This window comes from Pan paniscus, chromosome 5 (assembly GCF_029289425.2).
Source record: "Pan paniscus chromosome 5, NHGRI_mPanPan1-v2.0_pri, whole genome shotgun sequence".
NCBI lineage: Eukaryota > Metazoa > Chordata > Mammalia > Primates > Hominidae > Pan > Pan paniscus.
Window position 1 is genome coordinate 152,446,170 of NC_073254.2, and position 13,352 is coordinate 152,459,521.

The following is a 13,352-nucleotide window of genomic DNA, read 5'->3' on the forward strand; positions in this document are numbered from 1 at the left end:
GTCACAATGACATCAGAGATCCCCGGCCATCAGAAAGCCTAGAATTGTCTGTGCCGCCCAAACACTAAACTTTCTCTCCCTGTGGGCCAACAATTCTGGTTCAACCCTGAGAAGAACACAGGCTAAAAACAGTTCTAAACTGACTGGTATTATTTAAACAGACTTCTCTTCCATGGGATTTTAAATTTTAACATCTTCAGCCATTTTAAACCTAATCTCTCCCTGCTTCCTCAACACAAACACACACACACACACGAAAAGGATAAGTTATAAGAAAATTGATCACAGTTAAATTACCTGATAATCTGCTGCCCTTGACAGCTGCTGATTTGCTTGCTGAACGTGCACCTCTGCATTTTCCACATTGGCTTCTATGCTATCTGTAAAATAAAACACACAAACACAAATGTGTTAAACATGGATTGATGCTCCAGTAACAAATCACTAAATTTCATTCAAGGTAAGATTAAATATGGTCATTATTCAAAGGTTAATAGTAGTATATCGTAAGGTTGAATTTTTTTAAGCTGGCTATAAGAATTATAGTATACACCTATACTATTTTTCAGGTGATCCAAACAATATAAGAGCATTTGTAGAACAGAACCTTGATCATCTTCATTACAGAGCAACTCCAGCTCTACCTGGCAACCCCTGAAAAGTACTGTCACCCTGACATTATCAAATCAGTGTCAGCACGAGAGATGTCTCAGTGTCAAACTCCACAGCTTGGTCTATGTCAAGACCAATGCACAAGAGATCAACTCTCTTCTTTCTACTGCTGAAGATTCTGTTCATCATGATAAAAACTGGTACCTTGACTTTTCAAAGAATATTATGTCCTCAGAGGGAAACAAACAAACAGAAAAACCCAAATGCTAAAACTTGATCCCTTAATCATTATGTTAGTCATTAATGTTTCTCAATTTCTTTTCCCTCTATGTCTTTGTAAATGGAATGTACTTTAAGTTACTGGAGCATAATACCTATGCTCTACTTAGTTTGTGTTCGGTAATGGCCGACTCAGTAGCAAGCATGTGACAATGTTTATTTAAGGTAAATACAGAGTGCTGAAGGCCATTTACTCTGTGGTCATCAACATACTTCTGTGCTAAAATCTAGCCCTCACCGAGGGCCCATGAAGCCTTCTCAATTGGTGGCAGTTTTTCTTCCCACCCTCCAGGGGCCTGGAGGTGGAACGGGTGTCATTTTGAAGCATGAGACCCTTTGCCCTTGTCTCTTCCTCCCTACCAGCTCTCAGCTTTAAGGCTCATGCTATCAAACTCAACCAACTCTCTTTGTTGCAGACATCTATCAATCGCATGGCCTTTTCTTCTCATTCCTTGAATATTTTAGCCTCTGACTCACTGATGCTCTCTCCAATACTTCTCTTATACATACTGGTGACTTCAGGATCCAACTGCTGACCCTTCTAACACCCTGGCCTCACAGTTCACTGACCATACTTTTTCCAAAGACAAACACCTTTCCTCACCCACCCATTTCCATGGTCACATCCCAAACCCTGACATTCCAATAACTGCAGTTGTTCCATAATCTCAATTTCAAGGGTCTCACTCTCTGATCACCACCTTCTATCTCTAGAGCTCACTCCTTCTAATTCCCTGGCTCCAACAATTTTCAACTTTCATTGATCCTACCACTTCTTCACTGTCCCTCACATATGGCATGTCCTCACTTCCCTCCTTACCCTAGCCTTAGAGTCCTTGGACAATCACTTAGCCTCAGCTTACTCTCATCCTTAGCCCCCTTGCCCCTCCACTTTAGTCATATGACAAAACCCCAACCAGTACCCATGCAGCTGATTATGGATGTAAAAAGGATTAACCGTGTTTCACTTTAAAGTCATGACTGCCAAGCAGGTCTACTTCATTTCTCTGACTTCTGAAAGACTATGTCATACTTTCTCTTCTCTCCTCAAGCTTCTCAGGCCTCCTCTGGCATTATCATTCTCAGCCCATGACCTTGATTTCCAGCTCTTTGAAGCAACAGGAACCATCAGAAGACATTTCCACACGTTTTCATGACCCTATCTACATGCAATATTTGTATGTTCTGACAACTTTCTTGTTGCCAGGAAGAACTATATACCCCGAGCAAGAGCCAACTTTTCCATTTGTGCACTTTATCACATTTCCTATCATTTAACTCAAAAACCTCAGTCCAGCAAACTTCCTCTCTCTCTTACTTATCATCAATATTTCTTTCCCTGGTAGATCACCTTCATCAATCCCATAGCTGCCATCTTAAAAACAAGCAAACCAAAAACCTCTCATTTATTCCACATCCATTTTTGCAGCTATGACTGCATTCTCTGTTTCACTTCCCCTCTTTACTCCTTGAAAGAGTTATCTATACTTGGTATCCACCACTGTTCTCCTCCCATTCTCTCTTGAGCCTACTTTTATCATGCTTTCACCTACACTATTTCACCAACACAGCTCGTATTGAGGTCACCTATGCCCTACACACTGTTAAATCCAGTAGTCAAATCTTAATCCTCATTTTTCTTGGCCTAACAGCAGCACTTGAAACAGCTGACCATCTATTGTTATGGAAGCACTTTTTTTCACTTCCCTTCTAGGACGATGCATTCATTTGGATTTCCTCCATATCACTGGCTATTCCTTAGTCTTTTTTATTTGTTCTTCTTCAACTGTCTGGGCTCTAAATCAGAGGTTAAGAAGCTTTTTCTGCAAAGAGCCAGAAAATGAATAAGCTTTGTGGGTTGTATGACCTCTGTTACAAGTATTCAGCTACCCCTTCACTGTGCAAAAGCAACCATAAACCATACATAAATGAATACATGTAGTTTGAAGACACTGTTCTAAACATTTAGAGGATCCAGGGCTAAGTCCTCAGACCCCTTCTATTCTCTACCCAGACTTAATCCCTGGATTATCTCACCCAATCTTGTGGTGTTAAATACTATGTGTACACAGATCACTCCTAAATTTAGATCCCCTGCCCAGACTTCTCCCCTGAACTCCATGTTCACTTTAATAATGTCAAGAAAACCTTCACTTGGTGTAAAGGGGCACCTCAAACTTAACATATTCAAAAATGATTGATTTATACCCATCTAAGCCTGCTCCACTTACAGATTTCCCCATCTCAGAAAACAGTAACTTCACCATCATAGTGGGCCAAGCTAAAACCTTAGCATCACCCTTAAATTAACTCTTTCTTTCACACTCATACCCAGCCAGTCAGTAAATCTTTTCGGCTGTCCACTAAAAAAATATCTGAAATCCATGAACTTCTCACCATCCCTCTAGTTCCATCCTAATCCAAGCCAACAAGATTGAGCATCTGGATGACTGCAATAGCCTTTTAGGTGACCTCCTTGCTTTTGGTCTTTTTCCAGCAGCCAAGTGAGTCTTTCGAAACTGAAGCAGGGTTATAGCACTCTTCTGCTCAAATCCTCCTTGGCTTCTCATTCGTTTGTAAAAACTGAAATCTTCCTACATGACATCATCCCCTGCACTTGGACATGATCTCCATCTCCTTCTTGCTCATTAAAAATGTCAGGTATGCTTCTGCCTCAAGGCCTTTGTACTCGCTGTTCTCTCTCCCTGGAACACTTTCTCTTACTTGCTCCCTTAAATCTACCAAGGGTTTACTAAAATGTTACCTATCAGTAAGGACATACCTAACTACCCTGTGTCAAGCAGCAACAATTTCCACCCCTAGCAGTCCCATCCCTCTACCCTGGCCTTATTTTCTCCATAGCACTTATCACCATTTACTTGCTTTTCTCGCCTTTTTAAAAAATTGTCTTTCCTCCCATTATAAGATCAATTGAGATAGGGTATTTTATCTGTTATTTAATTTCAGCTGAATCTCCAATGCCTAGATTTGTGTCTGGACATAGTAGCCACTCAACATATTTCGGATGATGAATAAATTGGTTTTTGAAATTTTACCCTGTGATCTACTGGGGATACAGAGGACGGTAAGAATGGATAAAAAATAGTTACACTGAAGTAAAGGTGCAAATATTTCAGTTGGACCAAATTCAGAAAATATACTAAAAGCATCTTTAGACATACCAATACATAGCTCCAGACTTCAAGATGGTCAGGATCCTGATGAATGTTAACAACTACACCCTAATTGAAATGCTATTACATTCAATACTTAAGGGATTCTTAGCAACTTTAGAAAAGAAAATCACTTCTAAAAAGAATTCCTAACTTCTATGTAATACTACTAAATTCATCTACCAAAAAGCTATTAAAATGAATGATTAGGCAAATGTCTACCTATTCCCTAATACCTAAAAGACAAGATGTCATGCACAGTTACATATACCACAAGTTTCCCCAAAAGTGCTTAGCATGATGACAAATAAATTGGAGTAAGACTAAAACCAGAGGCCCTGGAAATAAGCTGGAATAATGTTTCATGGTGCCTTCCATGGTCTTGGCAGCAATAGGCCCTGATTAAATTTGGGCTTCTGAAATAAATGAAGCTGGTTATTTCAACCAGCACGAGTTAAAAATGAGATCTGTTTTAGATAATGCCAAGGGTGATGCTTACTGTGTTTTACAGACCATGCTTTTGGTTCCAGGGAAACCAAAAAAGGGACAGAAAGTGGTTACTCTTCTGTGAGAAAGTTACAGCAGGTAAAGTGCATGTAGCTTGCTCTCACCTCCAAAATCTAAGTCAGCAGGTCTTACCTATTACATCTCCTTGTTCATGAATCATCATTCCCAAATCTTTAAATATTTCATTAATATCCATAATATCAGCCTAAGAGAAAACGCATATATTATTATAATCAGAAATTCAGTCCCCATTCCACAAAAGAGGAAAAATTTTAAAAACCCAAACCACTACTCACACATGGGTGAGCATGCATCTATAATACATAAATACAATACATAAACTTTGGAAATATCAGGAAAATATTTGACAATAATTAAGAAGAATTTGAACAATAGCCACCAGTTCTCTAAAATAAGTTTGTGGCATTAAAAATACCAAGTGAGCGAGGCAGGATGGAAATGAATGGAAATGAAGGATCTATAATAGAGAAGAGCCATGGATTGCTGAGTTCATTTTATACAACCTGATAGTTTTGTTATCACAAGCAGTATCTACTTACAAGGGTATAAAATATTCTTAGCACGTATTTCTAGTAAAATTTACACATCAATTTGACAATTTAAAATAATAAAACATTAGGTGTAAATTTAAAGTCTCACTTTAATAATCTGAACATGCAGTGGATTAGTGAAATGTCACTACTGAATAAAGAAGTTATAAACTTGGTGATTAAAGAAAATATAAATTTACTTTTCTTCAATGACACAATTAACTGCTTCATAAAGTTTTTATAAGGACTAAATGAGATAATTAACATAAAGAATTCATCCCACAGTGCCTGGCACATGGAAGGTCTTCAATAAATTGTAGCCATTGTTAGCTATTATTAGCCTTCTTTCTAGGAACTAAGTAGGTTCCATAAGAACTATGACTTAATAAATCCTTTAGATCTCTTTGATGTCATAAACATAGTAAAGAGAAATAAAATTCTTTGAAGGCCTTATAAAAGGTCTTACTCATGCAGGTATGATGTGTATCATGTGCTCTGGGAAGACATCCAGACTCTCGGACAGACATTTATCTCTACACTGGTATTTTCTCAATACTAAGGTGGTCCATAGATGGCTTGATATAACAATAATAATTTTTAAAAAGCTGCAGTAGGAGGGAGTATGATCCTTCGTCCTAGCACAAACAGTAAGGACAATATTATTTTTTTAAAAAAGGAATTATTCCAACTCATACATTAAAAATGCTACCAAACTGATACACTAATTTTCTTTCTCTGGGCCAGACATGGTGGCTCACATCTATAATCCTAGTACTTTAGGAGGCCAAGGCAGGCAGATCACTTGAGACCAGGAGTTTGAGAACAGCCTGGCCAACATGGTGAAACCCTTTCTCTGCTAAAAGTACAAAAAATTAGCCGGGTGGGGTGACACGTGCCTGTAATCCCAGCTACTCGGCAAGCTGAGGCACAAGAATCGCTTGAAGCTGGGAGGCGGAGGTTGCAGTGAGCCGAGATCGCACCACTGCACTCCAGCCTGGGTGACAGAGGGAGACTGTCTCAAAAAGAAAACAAAATTTTTCTGTCTCATGCATTCTCCCAGCATTACCTAAGCATCTTGAGAACAAACTCACTAAGACCAGAGCAGCAGCCCAAGTCTACAATGTAAGCCTTACTTCAAGTTGCCTGATAGAAGATTCTCTCTCATGAATAAGACGGAGGTCATCCTCTGTAATTTCTTCATCCTGCACCTGCACTTGAGGTTGAGTTTGGCTAACAGAAAAAAATGAATGTGGAAAAAAACAAAGATTGGTATTCAAAACAATGGGACTCATTTCCTGTTTAAGATATATTCATTAAATAGGATATTTTATTCTCCAAAGTCACAGAACTACTCAAAAAAATTCTAAGAATATAACAGATATATTAATAAAATTTTATTCATTTTTCATTTCACATATCATTTTAGCTAATGTGAGTTTAGAGTTATTACTTAATTATTGGAAGCTGTATTTGTCAACTGGGTATTTCTTCTCAGCTGATTTAAACCTCATATAAGGGAATGTCTATATTAATAATTAAGTCCATAAACATTTATTTGGAAAATTTTATATATTTTGTAATAAATACTTTATAATTACTTAAAATTTTTTTCAAATTTACTCTGTTTTCAACATATAAACAACTTAGGATATTTATGATATAATATATTGAAAGCTTTAATTCTGTTCCAGGGACCTTAATGTATAAACTTTGAAAAATTACCTTTTGATCTGTAAAATGTTTTGTATTTCTTACCTTTCCCAGGATACAAGATTCCTTTCTTTTGAGCTGTCCTCAGGAAAACTGCCCTGAATAATTTAGTAACAGGATGGAATGAGAAGGGGCAAAAAAAAGCAAAAATGAGAAAAAATAAACACTCATATTTTCCCTTATAATAAACTAAACTGATTTATGTACGTGTCTGTGTGTGCGTGTGTGCGTGTGCGTGTGTGTGTGTGTGTGTGTGTGTGTGTGTGTAGAGACAGAGAGAAAGAAGTTCTTGTTCTAATTTTTCAGGTCAACTGCTTCAAGTAATAATATAATTATAAGTAATTTTATATTCTAAGTAGACAAGAAAGGAATTCACTAAATATTCTCAAGGATCAAATAAGTATTATTTAGTTAAAGCTTAATGTAGTCTTGGAATCCATATGTTAATGAATAAGAAAATAACTCATGATAGTTTCTAAGGGAATTTAAAATTAGATTAATTCAAAATTCTATTGTAAAGCTTCCTTTCATTTATTTTCTCCAGGCTCATGTTCATTTTCAATATTGATACAACATACTTGCGCCATTCATCTCCGTCATCTTGGTATAATCCAGGAGGAAAGTGCTTTCTACACTAGCGTGTACACAAGCAGAAAGCTTCAGTACCAAGACGATGTGAGAATACTACTCAGGATTTGATCCCTAATCTTTTTTGACAAAATATGTCTCTATATTTTTATATACTCTGTAATCTTCTGTACTATGACACAAAAAATAACCACCGTAATACAAAATTATCATCCTTTTCTAAAAATGGAGCAGAAAAGCATAAAAATAAATATTCAAGAGCTGATTTCCAAGATATTCACAGATCTTTATGACTTAAAAAATTATGCTACTATAGACTTTTATGGGACCCTTAGCAAGTAACCATGTTCATTTCTAGAATGTCTTTTAAAATACTTACAGACACTCTGGAACTGGCTCTTACTCGAGCAACAAACTCTTTCTCTCGCTCAGCAGCCTGCCTCTGGACCTTCTGGAAGTTTGTCAGTGATGTTGTGAACTCTGCCACTAAGCGATCCTTCTGTATTTTCCTTTGACGCTAGAGGAAAGAGAAGAAAAAGCCAACTAGAATCTAGCTGTCAAGTTCAACTGAATTTGCGGTAGTTGGCTCTTTATTTAACCCTGAAGTTTTCACTTACTCCCCAATTACAGGGCCTTACAGATTAACTCTCAGTAACATTCTGATAGTATGTCAAATACTGTGCATATTTAACTTGAGGCAAAAGACCCATTATGCTGGATTTCTCACCTCAGGTTTTCACACTGCTAAAAACTAGCTTATTATTTTGAGGCTATTTTAAAGTAATTCTTTTTCAGGCAAATAAAGCCTTATACTTTTAGCTAAGTAATAACTTCCATTAAATAAGCAGGGAAATAAATATGTGCCCCCAGGACACCTCACATCTTGAATGAGCCTGCATGTTCCACGCAGTCAGCCCCGGAAGGCCAGGAAATAATTACTCAGGAAGCATTTTCTGAGAACTTACTTAATTATGGGTCAGGGCAAATGCATGGAAATAATTTTTGCTTTATTGAACCACAGGATACTACTTGAGCAATTAAATATAGTTTTGTGTTCTGTGAACTAATCTCAAACAGAATTATTTTTGATTTCCTTTCTAGCATCATTTCCTTTCTAGCGTAACAGTTCAAAGATCCTATAGTGCACTGGGTTTTTTTCACATTCAATACATCAACAATGTGTCTTAAAGCTTGATACCTGTTCACTGGGGGTGGTGGGCAGAGATCCAAACTCTTTAATGTACTTATCTGTTTCTTTGGCAAGCTGGTTAGTATACTGCTGCTTCTGTTGCCTAAAGTGAGAAAACACGCATTACAGCCAAAGGACTAATATACTTCTTTAAGCTTCAACTCTGCCTTTTGAATCAACACTGATAAACAGTTGTACAAAAATTGCCTTTTCATAAACTGGCTCTCAACTTTCTCTATCAAAAAAAATTTCATATCCTATTCTTTGATAAATAATGAGCAAATATTACATGTCAGGTTCTTCACTCACACAGCGTAGGCAAGCTTAGAGAAATCAATTCAACGGCCATTTAGAAACACAGATGACTCGAATCAGAGGGAACCTGAAGGAGAGACTGTTACATGTCTGATCCTTTATGTTTGAGATACTGGGGATGTGGAAGCCCTTTATCTGCATCTCACACCTGGAAGGTCAGGTAAGCAAGAAAAGATTTGTTACCTTAGACTTTGCCCAGTTCCCAGATCTAGTTATATCTGGCCTCTCTTATTTCTCTATGTGAACATGTATATGCTATAGATACTTAAAAAAGGGGGGGGGGAGGGGCCAGGCACGCTGGCTCACACCTGTCATCCCAACACTTTGAGAGGCTGAGGCAGGCGGATCACTTGAGGCCAGGAATTTGAGAACTGCCTGGCCAACGTGGCGAAACCCCATCTCTACCAAAAATAACAAAAATTAGGTAGGTGTGGTGGAGCATGCCTGTGATCCCTGCTACTTGGGAGGCTGAGGCAGGAGAATCACTTGAACATGGGAGGTGGAGGATGCAATGAGCTGAGATTGCACCACTGCACTCCAGCCTGAGCAACAGAGGAAAACTCTTGTCTCAAAAAATAAAAAGGAAAGAGGCAATATTGGTACAAATTTACTATTATTTAAGTTTACGCTGGAAAAAATAGTGGCATTTCCTTGTAAAGGGAAAGAACACAATAAATAAAAGAAGTAATTATAGTCATCCCTCAGTATCTGCAGATTGGTTCCAGGACCCCTGTGGATACCAAAATCCGTTGATGCTCAAGTCCCTGATATAAAAAGGTATAGCATTTGCATATAACCTATGCATATCCTCCCATATCTTTAAATCATCTCGATTATTTATAATACCCAATACAATAATGTAAATGCTATGTAAATAGTTGCTATATTTTATAGTTCAGTTTTTTTTATTATTGTGTTGTTTTTTTTTCTCGAATATTTTTGACCTGCAGTTGGTTGAATCTGGGGATATATAATCTATGTAGTCAGAGTGCTGACTACATATCCATATTTTATCTAGCTATCTTATAAATTGAAAAGATTTCCAACTTAAAAACATGACACTAAAAAAAAGCTCATATTAATTGTGATGTTTTACAAATCACAACATCAGTACCTCTTATATATTTCATCTCATTTTAAATATGGTCTGGTCACACTTAGGGTCCTTTAAAATAATGAGATATTGTATAAGAATATGCTTAAGAATAGGGATCTGTATTTGACTGACAAAAGGTAATTAAAATCTATTTCTATCTCTATTTACCAAATACCCTATCTTTAATGCATTTTTGTAAATCTCTGGAAATCATAATATAGTCAAAGTTTTAAAAAGAAGACCTTAGGTTGGACATGGTGGCTCATGCCTGTAATCACAGCACTCTGGGAGGGTGAGGTGGGTGGACTGTCTGAGCCCAGAATTGAAGACCAGTGCCGGCAACATGGCAAAACACCATCTCTACAAAAAATACAAAAATTAGCCAGGCATGGTGGATGTGCCTGTATTCCCAGCTACACAGTAGGCTGAGGTGGGAGAATCGATTGAGCCTAGGAGGTCCAGGCTGCAGTGAACTGTGATAATGTCACTGCACTCCAGCCTGGGTGACAGCATGAGATCCTGTCTCAAAAAAAAAAAAAAAAAAAATCCTTAGTGACTACGGATATATATTCAGAATCTTCATTATTAACTCTATCAAAATATTAGAACTTTTATGAATTATGTACTTCTATTCCATTTTACTTTAGTTTAATGAATTGTGGTTTATTATTTAGATTTGTAGCATTTTTACCATTCTGACACTTACCAACTGTGGAAAAATAAAATATAAATTAGAGATAATCGTAAGTCCTTCAAATTGTACTTCCTAAAAATATGAATTCCTATTACCTATCTTTTAATATCGTCCTCTTTGCAGTTTTCCCTCTATAGTTAATGTTGTTTAGAAGTATTGCTTACTAGATACATGTGACTTGAAATTTACAGCTGTAACAGTACTGAAATAAAATTTAAGAGTTAAGTTCTAAATGACATTGGGTAACTCGTTAAACCCGTAAGAGACATGAACAAAATGGAAACAGTTCTTTTGGTCTATTTCTCTTACTCCAATTCTGTAAGGTTTAAATGATAAAATATGTAAAAATACTCTGTAAAATCCACAACATACCACAGACAAAATATTATCACTATGACTGCTGGTCTTCTAACAGCATATTAATTTACTGGAATATGTACTATATAATTCATTATAACTTTTTTTTAAACGGAAGCTAATGCTCTCTGAAATTCAAGGAGGTAGGTATAAACTTGTGGGGAGACAGCTCACGTAGCTGGTTATGTATTGGATCTAAACCAAATAAAACTCTGGTGACTGCGGAGATTTTTAGCTATGGAAAGTAAATCACATAAATTGAGATACTACAGTATAATTTTTCAACAGCTGTCAAAAACAACCTACCTAAAAACTGTAAGAAATGCAACTAAAGAAATTCTGCTTTGATAGGGAAAACCTATCAAGGAATTTTTTTTTTTTTTTTTTTTTTTAAGACAGAGTCTTGCTCAGTCGCCCAGGCTGAAGTGCAGTGGTGTGATCTCGGCTCACTGCAACCTCTGCCACCCGGGTTCAAGAGATTCACCTGCCTCAGGCTCCTGAGTAGCTGGGACTACAGAAGCCCACCACCACGCCTGGCTAATTTTTTTATTTTCAGTAGAGACGGGGTTTCACCATATTGGCCAGGCTGGTCTCGAACTCCTGAACTTGTGATCCGCCCACCTCAGCCTTCCAGATCTTTAATATAAAAACACCTGCCTACTCCAGACAGGGAAAAATCTACACAAAAGCTTGGTACAAATGTATGGATAAGGTAGCAGAAAAACTCCATTGTTTTTCCATTTTTTCCTCCAGTAAACATAATACTACATACTGTAAAAGCAACAGAATAATAGCAATAGAGTTTTTTCTTTCTCTTTTATTTATTTAACTAGATACTTACAACTGTTGCCTCAATTCAGGTGAATCTTGAGGTGTTCCAAGTTGATTCAGAGTTCTTTGTATTTCCACAGCTATTATAATAGAAAATTCATGTATTAATTGTCACAAAAGTTAAGGTAACAGAAACAAAGAGTTAAAAATTAATATGTACAAGCAATTGGGCAGTTGAAAAGAGACAGAAAAACAAAGATGAAAATACAAAATATTAACTGGAAAAAAGAATAACTAAATGGTTTACTTAAATCTAATTAGTAACAAAAATTTTCAAGAGGAAATTGTGTGAGAATGTTAACTTGTGAAAATGCACTTATGACCCAAAAATACTATCTTCTTCCTTATCCCATCAGGATATTAAGTAAATACAAGGTCACACAGACTTTAACACTAATAGCATAAAAACTGTGAGGAAAATAAGTAACAATTACATATTTCATTAGAATATAATATAAATAAGTGTTAATAAATGAGAGAGGAATAGAATTAGAAAAAATCATTTTTCAATTATCCATGTAATAACTGATTTCAGCAAGATCATCAAAAAATGCTAAAATCACAGGACATTCACACAACTTAAATTACCACCACACAGATGACATTAATTATAAAAGATATAACTTTATCATATATAAATCTGTTGTCTGAAAACAAATGACCAAATTTAGCAGTGAGAATGGAAAAAACTGACATTATGAACCTTGTGGCATGCTGCAGCGAGAAAGTCACAATATGATCTGAGGATTTTTCTTGCCAAAATATTTAACATGAATCTAATCACAAAAAGAAATTAGACCAGTCTAGACTGTGGGACAATCTACGAGATAACTTGCCTGGGCGTTTAAAGACGTCAATGTCACAAAAGGGAAAAAAAAAGTTGACAAAGACAGAGGTGCTTTCTAAATTAAGGAATTAAAATACCCAAAAGACACTGTATGATTTTTGACTGGATTCTGAATCAGGAAAAAAGCAAGCACTATAAAGAAAATCATAGGGACAATTGGAGAAATTTGAATACAGAAAGTAAAAAACACATTAAACAAAAGTTGAAAAATGCCCACAACTGGTAAATCCAGGTGAAAGGTTCATTGTACTATATACTTATATATATATTTTGTGAGGTTTAGAAAAGATTTTAAAATAAAAAGTCCAGGGCTTAAAAGTCATGTTAAACTCACAATCCGGAAGTCTATGACTATTGCAATTTTTTAAAAAAAGGCTCTACACAAAAGGGGAGGACCTACAGTTTTATGTATGTGGGGACATAAATAAAATGTCATGGTACATAAATAAAACGTCAAGTAGAAATAAGCTGAAAATCCAAAGAACTCTTAACAATCTAACCCCCTCATTCTTTTTATTTAAATGAGTGGTTTACTTATATAGCTTAAATGCTTTAAAAATATTCATTATTTACATGCTCAAGGGAATGATAAAGTATTACAAA

At 36.3% G+C, this 13,352-nt stretch overlaps 1 protein-coding gene across 2 annotated transcripts in view; it reads right to left on the minus strand.

Moving 5' to 3' along the window:
- STX7 (syntaxin 7) overlaps window positions 1-13,352 on the minus strand; it is a 55,195-nt gene that overhangs the window by 5,778 nt on the left and 36,065 nt on the right. For both annotated transcript variants that reach the window (XM_003827662.8, XM_008953011.4), the window contains exons 3-9: window positions 11,913-11,982; window positions 8,619-8,712; window positions 7,800-7,937; window positions 6,878-6,930; window positions 6,256-6,352; window positions 4,704-4,776; window positions 298-380 (exon numbers count right to left, since the gene is read on the minus strand). In XM_003827662.8, coding sequence (XP_003827710.1) covers window positions 298-380; window positions 4,704-4,776; window positions 6,256-6,352; window positions 6,878-6,930; window positions 7,800-7,937; window positions 8,619-8,712; window positions 11,913-11,982 — 608 coding nt within the window. The remainder of the gene's footprint in view (window positions 1-297; window positions 381-4,703; window positions 4,777-6,255; window positions 6,353-6,877; window positions 6,931-7,799; window positions 7,938-8,618; window positions 8,713-11,912; window positions 11,983-13,352) is intronic.